Raw genomic sequence first — 17,439 nt, forward strand, 5'->3', positions numbered from 1 at the left:
TAAAAAATCAGTTATTTGTTCAGCTCTAATCCAAAATCAATATGTACCCCAGCTTCTCCTCCCCTACCCCTCCACACAAAGAAAGGTCAAGTAGCCTCTGCCCTATCCAGAAGGAGGCGGAGATTCAACCACTTCCCAGATACAAAACCCTCAACAGCTTTCTGGGTGCCAAAATCTCAACCTCTACTCCCTTGCCAGCTGCCAACCCTCCAGCTTTGCCATTCCAGCTTCTGTAATGCAGCTGATATAAAAATACTGTGGCACATGGAAAAGTGAAAATGGTCTGGGCAGTGTTAAATTGATAAAGCATTCCATAATTGAGATTTGTGTGAATTTACTGTCAAAATACTGTACTGGTCATATTGTTCATTATATGTGAATCAGTAAGTTAAAAACCAGGTAAGTTTCAGTGTGCTGCAGAAGTAAGGGGCTTTGCCACAAGAGTATGCAGTGGCAGAGGATAGGTTTCAACCCTACTGCTAACTGTGAGGCATCTGACAGTAGTCTAAATTAATCTCAGCCACTCGACTCTTCCCCTTAACGTTTTTCTTGGAGTCTGAGGCCTTCCGTGCCTTAAGCCTTGTTTGGCTGTGTATTGGTGACTGTTCCAGGTATTAGAATTCAGGCAGACTGTATAATATGTGGCCTCTGGAATGAGTTTCATGATGTGACTGCATCAAACCAGTAAGGTTTCTCATCCGTACAGAGCTCATTTGGAGCTTGGTATATTGAGGAAGTTCCCCGCATCTCCAAAGCATAACGGTGTGCATCCTGTTCCTTTAGGCTTGACAGTCTCAGCACTGTGTCGACCCTGGTGCATATGATGTAGGCTCAAGCCATCTCTAGGTTAATATATCAGTCTCCCCATAGATAGTGCTGGATAGGCATATAGGGACTCTGAGCTCCTTGTGTCATCTAAAACATTGGGGTTGTGTGTCAATGCATTCTTGTTGTCCTATTACAGTATAATTATTCCTACTAGACTGGTCATGTACTGCAGCATACTACTAGTTAAACATTGCAGAAATTAAAATGCAGAAAACTTTGTGTTATTCAGCACCTGTTTTGTGTTTAGGAAATTACAATCGTCGTGAAGGAGCCCGGGGTTCAAGCTGGAGTGCACAAAATACCCCACGAGGAACTTACAATGAAAGCAGAGGAGGTCAAAGCAATTTTAATAGGGGTCCCCTGCCACCATTGAGGCCATTAAGTTCTGCAGGTACGTGGTATTCTTTTTACAGTACACGGAAGTGGGCGTCAAATTGTACAAAGCTCCCAGAGTTGCATTTTCTTTTTACAAATGAAGCTTATTGCTGGCACCTTGAAATACAGTAAAAGCTTTAAATATATATTAACTATGGTTCGTTAATGGTAAATCCAAAATCCACTTTAATATAAACTTTTGTTAAAATGTAATCCATTATAAATTTACAAAACTCGCTGATTTGAGTGCTTGAATTTACAATCTTAATTTTGCATTAATACTAACTTTTTTGCAATGTAATTGTTTTAACAACCCTGGTAATTGCATCTCTCGTTAAAACAAAACAATGTTTGCCTAATGAAAAAGTGATAAAAGATTAGAAAATAAATTAAAGGTCCTTTAATGTGTATCCTTACGTTTGTTCAGCCCCTAGCTCAGCAGGGCCTAATCCCTGGGCATTACCACTGTTAATATATATATATATATATATATATATTTTTTTTTGCTTTAAGGCTATCGACCCAGTCCTCGTGATCGTGCTTCCAGAGGCCGGGGTGGAATTGGACCGTCTTGGGCGAGTGCTAATAGCGGTGGTAGCGGTGGCTCAAGAGGAAAGTTTGTTAGTGGAGGCAGTGGAAGAGGTCGTCACGTACGTTCCTTCACACGATAAAAATGAGACCTTATAGAACGGCCCAGCAGGGTGAACTTCTTATGATGATGATGACAACAAAAAGAGGCACTAAAGGACCAATTTAGACTTACTGGTGTCTGGAGACAGCGAGAGAATATTTTTGTCTGAAGAAAGCCGTTTTTGTTTGAAACAAGACTTGAAATTTCAATAAAATTCAAGACTTTTTGTGTACAATTGTATATCTTTTGTTCCCTTGAAAGAACATTTTAACTTTTTTTGTGGACTTCTGTAGACAATACTGAATAAGGAACCCATGTGAATTAAGACTTCAAGGATTTCTCTTCTAAAATATTAATTGTGCCAAAAGCAAGGTACAGGTGTGCTGATTTTGCAGTAGTATAGAAGGCAGCATGAGATTTTCCTCCCGGGTTTAGAACCATTAGCTCAGTTTCCTTTTGGTCTGTTAGTTATTATAAAATGATTGAGGTACATCTTTCCAATGGTCCTAGTAAATGAGAAAAAGACTGACTGAGACTTAATATGTGAAAGAACACAAAACTTACGAATTTAATTTAGAAGTTATGGATAAACACTGATACCACCATTACATACATTAAACTCAAACCTGTACCACTGAAATTGGCAGGAAAACTTCCACTGACTTTAGTAATAGTAAATTTAAGGCCCCGAGCGTAACTTTTAGAGATGTTATCACTCTAAGCCTGTATGTTAAGAGCTGGTGCCTATGCAGTGTTGTTGTAGCTGTGTTGGTCCCGGAATATTAGAGACACAAGATGGGTGAGGTAATATTTTTTAACTGGACCAACTTCTGTTGGTGAGAGGGAGAAGCTTTTGAGCTCACACAGAGCTCTTCCTCAGGTCTGGGAAAGGTACTCGGTGTCACAGCTAAATATAAAGTGGAACAGATAGTTTTAGCATAAGTAGATACATGTTCGAAGAGACCATTTCAGGGGGAGTAGCCCATTAACACCCCTTCTCCCCCCCAATCATGAGGACAAAAACCAGAGGTAGTGGGCTACAGATTGTTGTAATAAGCCATAAATCCAGTGTGTTTATTAAGATCATGATTTTTAGTGTCTAGCAAAGTTATGAATTTATTCTCCAAGGGTAGTCTTTTGAAAGTGTTGTGCAGGTTTCCTTTTGAAGATGAGGACAGAGGTCAGAAAGAGTGACTGCTTTGTGAAAAGTGTTCACCCACAGGTGATGTGGTGTTTTTGTCTTTTTATCATTTTCACTTGAGAGTGTAATGATTGTCTGGTTTCACCCACATAGTTGTTGTTGGGGCATTTAGTGCACTGGATGTGGTAGACCACATTTTGTGATAGGCATGTGTGTAACCATGGATCTTGAAAGGTGTGTTTGGGGGGGAGAGGGTGTTGATCATTGTACCAGTGTAGATATGTCTGCAGGTTTTGCATCGGTTGTTCTGGCACGCTCTGGTGCCACTTTGAGTTGGTGTCCTGGTCTGTGGTGAGGACGAGTTCAGTGTAGCTTGAAAGTTGGTCCAATAAAAGATATCATCTCACCTACCATGTCGCTCTAATGTGTACTAGAAGGAGATCATAGGGTGAGGTACCTTCAGTATAAACAGAAGCTGGGTGGAGTTAAATTATTCTTCGTAGCCTGCTGACTTGTGTAGTTGCGGGGAGAGCGTTTAAAAGCAGACTTTCATAAAACTAAACAATTCCCTAAGGAAGCAAGAGATACAAAACTTTTCCCTTTAATGGACACTTTGGCTTTTTGCTTGCGTAATTGTTTGAGATGTCTGAGGTTGAGATATATAATGCAAGAGGAAAAGCTTTGAAAATTAAGAGCATACAAAGAATCTGTACAAATAGTCACCTTCACATTTCTTTTCAAGCTAAAAAACTCAAAATCAAATATATTTTGAACTCAAATGTTTACTTTTTCTGTTCATCTCTGTGGAATTTGTCTAACATAATTACTAGGAAGATAAGAAGTTAATAGCTGCAGCCCTCATTATAAAGGCCCTGTATACGTTAACCCATGGTAGACAACTGTTTGAATTTAGACTTTAATTCTCATTTACACATAGGTCCCTTTGCACTACCAGAGTGGTGTAAATAAGCGTTCATCTTAATGAGGATCAAGCCCAGTTAGTTTATACAGTTCCAGCTAAAACTGATCTTAATGTGCTTTGGTCAACCAGCAAGCATGCTGCCATTAAGCATTAAAAACTCACCACCTTCCACTCCAAGTGCAAAGCATATTTCTTTGACCTTACTTTCTCTTAACAAATACACAGCACTCTGCGTGTGTGTATTTATTTATTTTATATATATAACTACCAAAATGACAATCCACTGCCCACGCTTCTCCTCCTGGGGAGATGGAGAGAAACACATGAGAACTGTTAGTCACCTTGCTTAATTCACTAGTGAGAGGGGCTCAGATACTACAGTGATGAGAACCTATATAGAATAGAAAAGCATATTTTAATGTGTACTGTAGACTAAGTAAGAACATGTTTTAAAACATTGTTTAGTCCTATTGGCTAAGTTGCATTCAACAGTTTTCTCTGAAACCACAGAGAAAGCAAGTGTAGGAAGGGGCCTTGTATGTGGAGACACGGGGCATCATAGCTCCACAAGTTTCTATCAAGACTATTAGTTTGCACAAAGAAAGTTAATTGACAGGACCTATAGGATAGTTTAAAGTAAACTTGTTCTAATTAACTGGGCATGGCAAAAGGGAATAATTTTGTTTCACACAGCTGTATATTTTAGTACTGTATAAAGTAACAGACTTCAGAAAAATGATTGAACAGTAGAATCTGAATTGTGAAAAAAGCATCAGATACTCAAGTCGATCAAGGAAGATGGAATTTTACTAATGCAATTGTAATGACTAAAACGGGTGATGTTCTAGCAAACATAGGTATTAATGCTATTTTTTTAAATTGAGGAGCATTGCATAAATATTTTGTAAAGCAGACTGAGGCTCCTTTAAACCATGGGTTTGAGGTTTTTTATTTTTTTTAGAAACTTTACAACTTACAAAACTGCAGCAGGGACGTGAGTGATTTGTTTTCAGTCAGGGGATTTGGAATGAAAAGGTAAGAAAAAGCTTCAAGTATGGAACAAACTGTAAATATTCAATTGGTTCTTAAAGTTTGAAATACAGCATGTCATGCTTGTCACTTTCAAACTAAAAAATAAAAGGCTGGTAAAATTGATCAAGGTGAACAAAATCTCAGTAAATCATTAGTCAGACTTGAAAACTGCGCAGTATGTCTACAGTTTCTTTAAACATAGTTCTAGGACTTGTAGTTGCATAGGATTTATTTAATATTTGTGGGAATTCTTTCTCAAGGTTAAATTAACTTGAAATAATGCTGTAAATGCTATGTTTAAAATTAATTTACTTGATTTGATACATTTAAATTGAATTCTTACCATGAGCAACTCAGGTTTAAAACATTAAATTCCACTTTTTAATTTAACTTGGAACTTTGTTCTCTAATTGACTAGAGCACTGGAAGTGGCTAATGCCAAAGGACCACATCAGTGTTGAATAGCAGCTTTCTTGGAAAGCAGTCCCATTAACTTCTACTAAGGAGAAAGGAGGCAATGTTACAGCAGCTAGAGTACCTAACTGTTTTTTTCCTAATGGAAATCTATTACAAAGACCACCAAAAGTTCTCTTTGAATGTTCAAAGTGTTATTTATGTTCAGAGCTGAAGTGGAAACTATTTACATCAGTCTAGGTACATTTCTGCCATATAGCTGTTAGCTAATAGTGAGTGGCTTTTACTGTGCTGTTACATCTTGTTTTAATAATTAGAACATCTTTGGCTAACAGTCTGGTTCCTTTACTCCTCTCCTCATCAGTCCTGGGTAGGCAGCCGTTTAGGGATCGACAGGACAGGTAGGTTGGGTTTGCTCTTCATGTTCACTCAATTCAGCAACAGTGCTGTTAGGCAGTTAATGACTGTGGCCTGAGTCCTGAAAATATTTGCACAGGAGACGTTCCATTGAGCTCGTGTGTGAGGGAGTAAGTGCAGAGTTGGGGACTAATATTAGTTCAGGAGTGTTGCGTTTTGGACCCTAGCTAGGTTACTTGTTCAGGGCTGTAAAACAATGTAAAGTTCCTAGGCCTCAAGCTTGGCTCCTTTGTGGGGAAAAATACACAGAAACAACAGGGCTCCAGAAAGCAAGTGAAGAGAGAGTAAAAATGTAGAGCACCAGCATTCATATTTGCAAAAGTTAAGACATATCAACCATTTTGCTCTGTACCAAAGCAGTGTCCACAATCCAATTGGAGCCTTCCAAGGTTGGGACTTTTGAATCTGACAGCATCAGAATGAGACACTTTCCCTAAAGATGATTTGGTCTTTCCTGGCTAATTTAGCATGGTTAGCATGTCCCTTTATAAAACTCCAGGTGTTCCAGCTAAGGATGAAGTGTGTATGTAATCTTCACGTTTTGCATACTTTACAAACCTCTGTTTATTCTAAAGGAGCAGTGTGCAACAGATTTTCCTCTTTCTACCAGTGGCCCTAATTAAACTGTAAACAGCCAATATCTAAGGTAGAATGTTCTCTAGCAAGCTCCGCCAGTCCTTTATGATACTAGTTAATGTCCGTTTTCACTGAAATATTGTCAAACTGAATTTTTTCCACTAGGCAGTTTCTAGCACAATGATGCACTCTACCCTCAGAGGGGGTAAATGAAATAAATGGTAGATTAAGATTGCTACCAGCCCCATAATGCCTCTCAGAAAAGCCAACTGGTAGATGGTGTTGATGCCAAAGCAAAGGAGTCTCTAGAAAGTTTCAGCAATAGAGTATACTGAGGCATCCTGTTTTCGTATAGTTTCTAACACAAAGACCTACCCGCAACAGAAGGGGCCTTTAGGCCTTACTGCAATACATTTTGTGATGAGAACCCTTTAAGCAGTGGATAGCAAGTTCTGTTTATCCTGAATCAATACCTGCTAAGCAGGTCCTAGCCCCCCTCCCTACCGCACCCTAGGCACCTGCAACTTCTGAGGCCTGTGTCATCTTCCCTTCAGCATGGTTGCCTGCCTTTGCCTACACCCCAGAGACAATGGCAGCAAGAACTCCCATCTGTGAAGAGATGCAAAGTCTTTGAGTAGAGTGCTGTTTTGATCAAATGCTAGCCCTGTCTATTAATATGTCCCAGCCATGGGTCAGACAAAGGCCTTTAACTATGACCCCTATTCCTTATGTCCCTTTTAATAAAGTACCTGTCCCCTATTATAGTACTTTAGTCCCTCATTTTCCTGCATGCTGAGTGAAGTATACAGGGAATAATGAAAGCAAGTTTATTTGCATGTATGTCTCACTATTTTATTAGGCAACGAGGATACCTGATCTTTCATAATGAAAAGAGGAGAAGCAAAATGAATAACTACTTTTATGAACACTTGAGTAGCTCAGCTTTTATACAAAGTGCAAATCAAATGGTTACAAGCTACCTGTTAGCTCTCTTTTAGACACAATGACATTTAGCCCCAAAATTCCACTTTTGAGCCTATTTCCCATTTTTTATTAAATGTAAAAATAAAATAAAAAAAAAACAAATTTCAGTCTAGCTTGGCAATGAACTGTGTGGCTGGAAGACATTTTAACGTTCATTTGTTAATATAAAATTTGCATAGACTTATAGGTATTTAGAAAGACATCTTTCAATGTGAGAAAACGCTGCATAAGATCCCCCCACGTACCAAGGATAAACTGTATGGGTCTATCCAAAAGACGTTCATGAGAAATGCGGAATGGTGCCAGCATTTTCCTAAGTTATCCAGGACTCCTTGGCAAATCTGTAGAGAAACACTATCAAAAATGCATCTGAGGGGAAGAGTTAGCAAATTTCACAAGGATTCTTATTTTAATATATTCCAGGACCTGTTTACTATCTGAGGGTCACTTTTAAAAAAACTTCTTAAAGCACCTAAGAATGTTTAAGATGTAAAAAATACAATAACTTTGCAACTAAAATGTTTACAGTAATTGCATATGTTACCTGGCTACATAATTCACTTGTCTGCTACTAATAAGGAAAAGAAATCTGCCATGCAATTGTGATGTTAGGCTAACCATCTGATAACACACATGAACAATTATGATTGAGATGAAAATTTAACTTAATATTAGAATCAGCCTAACTAAAATAACATGGGTGCTTACAAGCAAACTGGTACATTGCAACTCAATTAAACAGCAGATATAGGGTTCTCCTGAAAGTCTTGCATTCAGAAGTCCTATTGAAACCAACAGATGCTCATTGAACACTATTCTACTCCTACATTTCAATAAAGAAAGCAAAAATATGCAGCAACAGCAATCAAGTCTGGCTCACTAGTTGTTCCACAGGAATTGTATGCTTCTATGAAAAAAACTGAGCTGGATGGGTGTATGGGAATTGATGGTGCAAGAGCCAGAGAGGGCTGTGTCTTACTTAAATTGAGTCAGCACATCTTTCAAATTATTGGACTAGCTGGATTAAGTGAAACTACAATGTACTAAATAAGATTTGAGAAAGATTAGTGATATCCTCACGTCTTAATCATTAAGTGCTAATTCTGCTTCTAAGACAGACTTACTGCACTCACTAACATTCTACTTGTTTCTTTCAGTATGTTGTTAGTATTAAGTTCAATAGGGGGAAAAAAATAACCAAAGCAGGCATGGAGACTTGCATAAACGCTCGTAACATCATGGGGTTCTCTTTCATCATACGTATATTTCAGATGTCTGGCTGGTGGGTTTCACCCACATGCTCAGGGTCTAACTGGCTGCCATATTTGACCTCTCCACATTTCTAAAAAGTGTCCTTCAGTCCTCAAATGTAAGAAACCCCATGATTCAAGATCCGTGGGTCTATTAGTGCCATTGTATAGTTCCAGACTTTAGTATCAATATAGAAGTCCACCTGATCATATGTCCTTTGTATAAAATTGAGGTCTGTTGTGGGTAAAACAACATTCAAGTAGTTTTTGTCATACCTGTCAAAAGAAAATTAAAGATGTTCAACAGGTGCTTTTAATATGTTTTAAAAAGACGTATATCTTTCTACAGTCAGCAGTATTAAACCTTAGAGTCCTTGTAAAAACAGCTTATAGATTGCTCACACCAAGGAAATGTATACACAATTCACCCAGACTGTGATAACAAGCAGGACTCTGAATATGCACTAATCTTCACTATGTAATGCAAATATTATAAAAGCGTTGGAGGTGCAAGAAAGGACAGTAACCGTATTTAAGCAATCCTGGTCAATATAAATGCTTACAAATTTTCAACATGAACAGGTAATCTCCTGCAAGCTCCTTCATGATGGAAACAGATGAAGGAGAATTCACAGCTTGGCAGTGAGACTGCATTGCTAAAATTCTGCACTATCAGGGGTTTTGGTAACAGCTAGCTTGATGAAAAACTAAGAAGGGGTTGGAGATTAAAGAAAAACTGCCAAATACTTTAAAGCCCAAACTGACCTAGTTTAAAGCTGTTGTATGCTGGTGGCAACTGTCTGGAATTAAGAATATTTAAGCCACCATTCCTTTGTGAAGTACGGTGTTTTTGTAGGACACAAATACCTCCAAATTTGTTCATTTCCCCTGCTGGCTTGACTGAAGTACTTAAATACTACTCCTAGAATTAGTCCTATTCTTAGAATACATTCCAGCTGCTGTCATCATTATGCTTATACACACGTGAGAAAAAGGAGGGGTCATATACCAGCTTTAACTGTACTGAAATTGCAGCAGCAGTGAAAAAAAATTTCCATGTCACCTAGTTGACGTTCTAGTTTCCAGGTCTGTAAGGAGGTTGTTGTAAACAATCCGGGGAGGACTATAGAGTAAGAGCTCCTGGTATACGAAAATATTAGTTGAAAATGTCCTTTTAAATGCCTGTTGTAATACCCAATATACTATTAATGGACCTTTAAAAACTAATATTGGGCCTATAACTTCTCCCAAATACCTAAAAACTAGTTTTACGATTTGTATAGTATGCAAAGTGGGCTAGATATAAAAACTTGTGTTTTCCCCCACTCTTTTGGACCCATTTGGAATTTAGATAGAAAAGAGGTCATTTAGAACTAATACAACATTTGCTAACTGTTCACAGGAAGCAGAATCCTGTGTGTCTGTGAACTTACTTCTGTTTAGATGACTGTAACTTCCCTGGGTTTTCGTTTCACACTCTCCAGTCGTGTTAGGGGGCGAAAGTTTGTTGATTTCTTGTTTCCTTCTGTATTATTTAATCGGCAGTCTTTCTGTAGGCCTTTCAGCAGCTCCATTAATTCACGCTTTTCGAGCTCTGCTTGCTCCAGCTCTTGACGATGCTGTCTCTCTGCAGCCATAAGGGAGCGTACCTCAGACATCACTCGTGACATCTGACTCTAAAAAGCATGTGTGAAAACAGACTAAAATAAGAGATCATATAAATACATTTCCAATAATGGTGGTATTGAAGCTGAAATGACTACTGTATACAGGAGAAGAAATAATGAAGACCAGGCACAGCTGAAAGAATCTGCAATTTTTGATAAACCACTAAACAAACTTAATTTTGCTGATAAGAGCACAGTTTTTGCTTGCTGTGGCACTCATTTCAAATATTCCAGCCTGCGAGAGCCACGAGAGACAGCGAAAATCCAACTGATCACAGATGTACCACTGGATTTCACTGGCTGCTGGTTATGTTCTGTATCTCAAAACCCAAATGAACATTATTCCAAAAACCAAAAGTGTTCAGGACAGAGCTACGTGACTTACTTGCAGATATGATCTTCAATATTTTAATTCAAATCCAATATGACGAAACCTTAAAACATACAAAGGCTCAACTGTCTTGCGTTTTGATGATTATTTTTTTCCTGTTACAATATAAAAGCTGGTTGAATGGATTAGATAATACATTCTCTCCCCACTGCTTTTTACTTTGGCCTTATCACCACTGGGTTTTGAAGCAAGTTAGAACAGAGTCTGAGCACAGCTCTAGCTAAACTGGTTTCGTATGGGGCCCTGATCCAGCAACTGGATCCATGTGGGCAGCAAACCCTTACTTGCAGTGATGTGTCTTGTATTTAAAGCGCCCAGACTTAAACAGATGCTGCATGTTACAATTTGGGGAATACCACTATGTACAGCTTAAAGAACAGGCGTACTTGTGGCACCTTAGAGACTAACAAATTTATTAGAGCATAAGCTTTCGTGGGCTACAGCCCACTTCATTGGATGCATAGAACGGAACATATAGGTACAGCTTATGAATCCTGTTTGATACTGGGGACTCGCTCTGCACATCTGTCAAACTGCAAACTCCATTTGGAATGTGCGGCTTGTTTGCCTTCTTTCTGCTGTCTTTTGTCTCCATATTGAGCTAAAACCCACAAAAGGTGACGAGAAATTCTTGCAACTTGCACAGAGCTAACAATGGAGGGTTGTTCAACTTTGACAAAGAGATGGCTGCTGCTCCAGGCAAGCCAACTCTGAACTCCAGGGGTGTGGTAACTTAGCAACAGATGTGGGGGGCTGATCACCTGACAAGGTGATGGGTGGGTCACCTGACACAGGGGACTGGAGGTTATTAGAAAGAAGGTCTGTCACCAGCCACTGGAGAGAAAGGAAGCACACTGCAGCAGGGATCAGAGACAAAGACAAACTCCATCATCCAGCCAAGAAGCCATGTGGAGTAGAGGAAGGATCCTGGACACCAGGATCTGACCTAAGCCCAAAGAATGCTCAAGAGTCTGAGGAAGGGAAACATGGATAGGTATTTTATTATTTTGTCTAGATCTGTATATTTCCGATACTATCTTAAGTGAACAGTGATTGGTTTTGGAACCTTTGCAAATTCTGCAATGTATGGGTTATTCCCCTTCCGTCTGCATTTTCTAGAGCTGTTTCAAAGTTGTCACACAGCCCATGTTAGCCACATCTCCTTCTCCAGCCTGCTGGCAGATTTTCTGCGTCTACAGCTGCAATCAAATGATGGTTCACCTTGCTCCCAACTTTTCTTGACAGCTTATTATTTTATTCCTGGACACAGGAGCAATAGAAACGTTTCCCTCAGAAGATTCTTATACTATACTCAATTTTCTTCATTGTTCAGAAGCATATGGGGACACAGAGCTGTCCTAGATCTCGAGCGACTCAATCAATGGATGAAGAAAGTGAGATTCTGGATGGAGACCCTAGCTTCAATGGTAGCATCCCTGTCCAAGGGGACTTCCTTGCTTCTGTGGATCTAGCAGATGCATATCTCTACATTCCCATATGACTACACCACCACATGCTGCTGAGATTTATGTACAACACAGCCTGCTATCAGTACCAAATGCTCCCATTTAGCCCCTAGGCTCTTTACCAAGATGCCAGACTCAGGTCTCAAGGCACGTAACTGTATCTCTTCCTAGACAACCCTTCCAAAACTACAGCATAGTCATTTTAGATTAAATCTCAGGAAAAACTTCCTAACTGTAAGAACAGTAGGACAATGGAACAAACTGCCGAGAGAAGTTATGGAAACTCCTTCGCTGTAGCTTTTCAAAAAGAGGCTGGATAGCCATCTGTATTGGATGGTTTAGACACAACAAATCCTGCATCTTGGCAGGTAGTTAGACTAGATGACCCTTGCAGTCCATTCTAACCCTATGGTTCTAGGATTCTACCCATCATTAGACAGATTCCACAAGGTCCAGAACCTGCATGTTGGTAAAGTGTGCAAGTCCACACATAACTCAATATTTACAACTACGGGGCCTCCTGGTTTCAAATATAGGAATCGCTCTGTGGGCAAGGTCCCATATCAGGTGCCTTCAGGTTTTTCTCCTAAAAGCATGGAACCATTCACCAGAAAACATGCAAGATCAGTTCCCAACCAGATGATGAACTCTCTAAGATGGTGGACAATCCCAGAGAATGTCTGCAAGGGACTTTCCATATGCCTTCCAGACCCACAAGTACTCACAGCCAATGCCAGCCTAATAGGATGGAGAGCACATCAGGGGAACAGAACAGTACAAGGCACCTGGAACCCCATGCGAAAGGAACCAGGGCATTAACCTATTGAGGCTCAGAGCTCTCAAGCTAGCCCAATGGAGGTTCCAGAACTACCTAGAGGATGAAAATATTTTGATCTGGTTGGCCAACATGACCATTGTGCCATATGTCAACAATCAAGTGGAAACAATGGAAGTGATGGCCAGAGAACTCCATAAGAGCAAAACACTCAAAAGGATAGTTGAACTAAAAGGCAGACTGACTCACCAGATGTACTATCAACAACTCAGAGTGGTGCCTGAATCGGAAAATCTTTACTAGGATTTCGCAGAAGTTCATCCTTCTGGCAGTCAACCTATTCGCCAATCACAAGAAGACAAGGCAGCCAAAGTACTTCATCAGGGAAGCAGGCCCCGAATTTTGCACATATTTGCACATATGGCCGCAAGGCCTTCTATATGCCTTCCCATTTCTGAAAATGGTGATCCAGAAAGCAAGGTAAGACCAGAAGAAGCAAAGGTGACAGTGCTACCACCACGCTGGCCAAGCAGATGCATGGTTCTCTGATCGGAGAGAACTGAAATTGGAACTACCACTGTAGCTACCAGTGAGACCAGACATCCTTTAACAAGGCCCATTACTCAATCTAGAGCATCTACAACTGATAGCCTGCTATTAAGAAGGAAGCATTAGCCACACTAGAACTATCCTTCAAAGAGAGGGAACAACATTCTCCTCCCAGTGAGCTTCAACCCTAAAGACCTGCTCCTCTATCTGAACTAGGTTTAGCTTGTGGTATCATTAACAACAAAAATCCAAATATCCTGATATCCCACTTAGTCTGGACTTTCTTCAGAAAGGCACAGACAAGGAACCAGCTCCATAGTGCCTGGTGTCAGCTGTAGAAATGTCCTATTCACCACATCCTCTGATTCCTTGACAGAGAACTCTCAGATATCTCAGAGTACTCTGACTGACTAAACTTGTGGTTAAACCAATCTTTCCAAAGGCCCTAACTACGCATCCTTTTGGGCCACTGACATCAATATCTCCATTCCACCTATCTATCAAAACTCTTTTTTTCAGGTCATCATTATGTCTACTAGACGAGTTTCTGAATGGGCAGCTCTAGCCATGCAGGAATGCCACTGGGTGTTTCATGATGACAAGGTGGTACTAAGAATATTAGAATAGTTTTTTGCCTAAGGTGAATTAATCTTTTCATGCCAAACAGGAGATTGTCCTCCCTTCATTCTGTCCAAAGCCACAGCTCCCGACAGAAAAGCTGTGTCACATGTTAGACATTAGAAGAGCACTGAAGATGATGCCAAGCATACCAAATTGACAAGAAGATCAGGCTCCTAATTTGTCTCCTTTCATCTGAAATGCCAAAGGCCCAGGGTATTCAAGCTATCACTAGCTAGATGGATCAAGCTATGCATTATAAAGACATCAAGGCACACTCCACAATATCTATGATGACTTTGTGGGTGGAAAGAGCTTGTGCTTCCACCGCTGAGAGCTGCAGGGCAGCAATATGGTCATAGGTTAACACATTTAGCAGATACTATAAATTGACTTTCTGGTCTCTGTGAAGGTCTTCTTTGGCAGGAAGGTGCTGCAGGCACTGAGCCAGGAATAGCATTGCCATTCTGGGCAATTAACTCAAGGGGGAATCTTCTCTCTTTTTTTTGTCTTATCCCCCCTTATTTCTGTTCATTGTTTGTTAATTTCCGTATGTATCAGAATTGCGGGAGACACTGAGCTGCAGAATGGTAAATTTCTTATCTGTTAATTTCCTTTCTGCTAGCAGCATCTTCCACAGTTCTACCCTTCCTGGTTGGCTTCCTAGCCAGGAGACAGTATTTAATTTTGATGGTTATGTTTATAGGCTGTAGCCCAGATTGTCTAGCACTGAAGTGACTGTTACTAATCATATTCTACGAGTTTTTACACAGCTTTGGAATGAATCATCTGTCAGCAGGCTGGATAAGGGGGCATAGCTCGCACAGGCTGTGCTACCGCTTTGAACTGCCTCCAGAAACTGCAGTCAGGAGGGGACTAGCCCATACCTCTTATAATTGTGGGAGATGCTGCTAGCAGAAAGGAAATGATCATCAGGTAAGACATTTATTAATTTGTGAGTTTCAATTATCACAGGTCTCTAAAGAGTTGAAGTGTCTGCTAGAGTGCCCATAAAGTGGAACTGTGAGCAAGGATGTGCTTCATATACCGGGATATCTTGGGGTCAGCACTACTTGTAGGGGCATAGAGTAGCCGGACCCCTAGATTCCAATTCTCCGAAGGGGTAACTGACAGAAAACCTGTGCCAGAAAGGTCAAGAGAGAGACTGTGTTGGAGTCTACTGAGACCTAGGGAAGCTTAAAAGCACACGGCCACAGCATTTGGGCCCAAAACAGCAGCCTGGTGAGTCTCCAGCAGGGGAGCTTTACCAGGCCACGACACTGCAATTATTTGAAAAGGATAGGTTCAGACCATTGGACTGTAGGACTGTATCTTCTATAGTGAATTAGGATAACAAACTCCCCACTACTTGAAAAAGCAAAAAAGCTACACTGTTGGGAGAGGGGAAGAAAACAAAAACACATTTCTACAAATGACACTGGAGCTTATTTACCTTTAGTTCTTCGATTTCATTTTGCAGAAGACTCTCTTTTTGAACCATATGCCTTCTCTGTGAATCTAATCTGGACTCCATTTCATGCTTTGCCTCCTCCACTCTGCAGATCATTTCTGACCTAAAAAAGTGTATTTTTCCTTTTTAAACCTAACCATTATACCTGTGACTTTTAAGTACCAGAGTGAACTACTGCTGCCAAATAGCCACATCATTCCTGAATACAACTGGGTGAAATTTTTCAACCAACACTGTTTTCCTCAGGAGAAAAAAAATGCAGATTCAGGAACACCAAAAGATTTTGCAAATTCATGGTGATTTCACTGAGTTGCTTCAGTAAAGAAAAAGAAACACTGAAGCAAATTCTCCCCCCAAAATCAAAACGTTTCATTTAGACAGTTTCTAGATTTAAACAGAAAAATTGAAACATTTAAACTACCTTCTCTTTAGAAATTTCCTTTAAAAGAATTAAAAAACATAAAAAAATGTTCAAAATTAAAACAAAAACAAAATGAGTTGTTTTTTTTTAAAAAAATTTGGAAATGCCAATGAACCCCAAAAATTCGTGATTTGCCCAAATTTAGTCCTAAATTGAAGCTCTGCTATTGTCTTGTGTTACACAGCTCTCCAGAGGTAATATGAGATATTTAGCATGTTTTACCAACAGAGAGTATTCTTGCTCAGTATGTACCGATTTAGGGGTTTTAATCTCTCGATAGAATGTGCAAGTTCTACTCCTGGCATCAATATCAGAGATTCTTGGTGCTCAAATCCTATGGCGTTGGGCAGCGATACAGAACTCCAAGATAGATGTTTCTGAAATAATTCCAGAAGCTATAGACTAACTTTTTTTTTGGCTTTGGATGGTTTATTTCCTTTCATCCAAACATATAACTGTCATTTTGATTAATTTTATTTTAAGAGTATATGGTAACTTTGTGCAGTAGTTTAGGAGAAATGTAATATGTTTCTCAAAATACAAAGCATGAATGGGCCTCAGTCTGTGTCATTCCACTTAACCCAAGGAGAATGGAATCCTGAAACAAGGACATAATACAGAGAGCTATAGGTTAAGCTCAGGATAACATACCATCTAGCAGCATTTGGATCAACACTTGTTGGTTTATCATGGATGTGAAATGACAGTAGTTGTGGGAGAAGGAAACTAGTATTATTTAGTTATTAAACACAGCCATAGCCAAAACTGAAACATTAACAGGTTAACCGTTTGAGTTTTGAGCAGCAGTTTGGCATTTTATTGGTATCAGGAAAGTTCACTTGTTTCCTGCTGCACTTACCAGGAACTGAACCTGGGTCACCAGCAAAGTGCAGGAGAGCTGGGGCCTCCATTGACCAAAGGAGCAAGAGAGAAGGTACCAGCAGGATGGGGTGGGAAGAGGTACAAAACTGCTGGAAGATCATGGAAATGATAAACTGGAAGAGGGAGAGAGGCAAGAAGAAAGAAGGGAACAGACAGAAGGTAAAGACGTATACTGATAAGTATTAGTAGTTTTCCAGCATTTTAGGCACAAGGACAAGCTTGAACTCGTAGGTCACCAGCCTCTCATCTCTGATAACTTTATAACTGCCAAATATAATCAGAGTTTTTCATCTCCAAAGTGTTTTTAAAATCTTAAATAATAAATCTTACTTCATAATTTGGCTCTGGGTCCATATCAGACTAAGGTAAAAAGTGAAAAGGTTAAATGCACTCAGTCTAGTTCTTTGTAAGTATTTCACGCTTTCATGTAACCATCACATAATTTTGGATAATTGCAATCCCTATTCATTAGGGTTCTGGGCTAATCAAACTAATTCAACTAACTCAGACTAAAAAGTACAGTAAGAGTTTAAAGTGTGTAATGGCTTTTCAAAAATATCCTTACGAGTTAATACTAAGTGATTTACACATTATCGGTTAGATATCAGACTTAAACAGAGCTAGTACTT

The 17,439-nt window shown here is 39.7% G+C and overlaps 2 protein-coding genes across 7 annotated transcripts in view; one reads left to right on the forward strand and one right to left on the reverse strand.

The window, feature by feature from the left end:
• VIRMA (vir like m6A methyltransferase associated) overlaps positions 1 to 8,887 on the forward strand; it is a 42,457-nt gene extending 33,570 nt beyond the window's left edge. For all 3 annotated transcript variants that reach the window (XM_073330557.2, XM_073330558.2, XM_073330559.2), the window contains 2 exons: positions 1,076 to 1,219; positions 1,717 to 8,887. In XM_073330557.2, coding sequence (XP_073186658.1) covers positions 1,076 to 1,219; positions 1,717 to 1,874 — 302 coding nt within the window. In that variant the 3' untranslated portion in view covers positions 1,875 to 8,887. The remainder of the gene's footprint in view (positions 1 to 1,075; positions 1,220 to 1,716) is intronic.
• Positions 1,159 to 17,439, reverse strand: part of LOC140906506 (RING finger protein 151) — a 33,691-nt gene continuing 17,410 nt past the window's right edge. For 3 of the 4 annotated variants that reach the window (XM_078851479.1, XM_078851481.1, XM_078851480.1), the window contains 3 exons: positions 15,490 to 15,610; positions 10,004 to 10,246; positions 1,159 to 8,846 (listed from right to left, as the gene is read on the reverse strand). In XM_078851479.1, coding sequence (XP_078707605.1) covers positions 10,010 to 10,246; positions 15,490 to 15,610 — 358 coding nt within the window. In that variant the 3' untranslated portion in view covers positions 1,159 to 8,846; positions 10,004 to 10,009. The remainder of the gene's footprint in view (positions 8,847 to 10,003; positions 10,247 to 15,489; positions 15,611 to 17,439) is intronic. The other variant, XR_013635288.1, reaches the window with a different exon arrangement.

This window comes from Lepidochelys kempii, chromosome 2 (genome assembly GCF_965140285.1).
Source record: "Lepidochelys kempii isolate rLepKem1 chromosome 2, rLepKem1.hap1, whole genome shotgun sequence".
Lineage (NCBI taxonomy): Eukaryota > Metazoa > Chordata > Testudines > Cheloniidae > Lepidochelys > Lepidochelys kempii.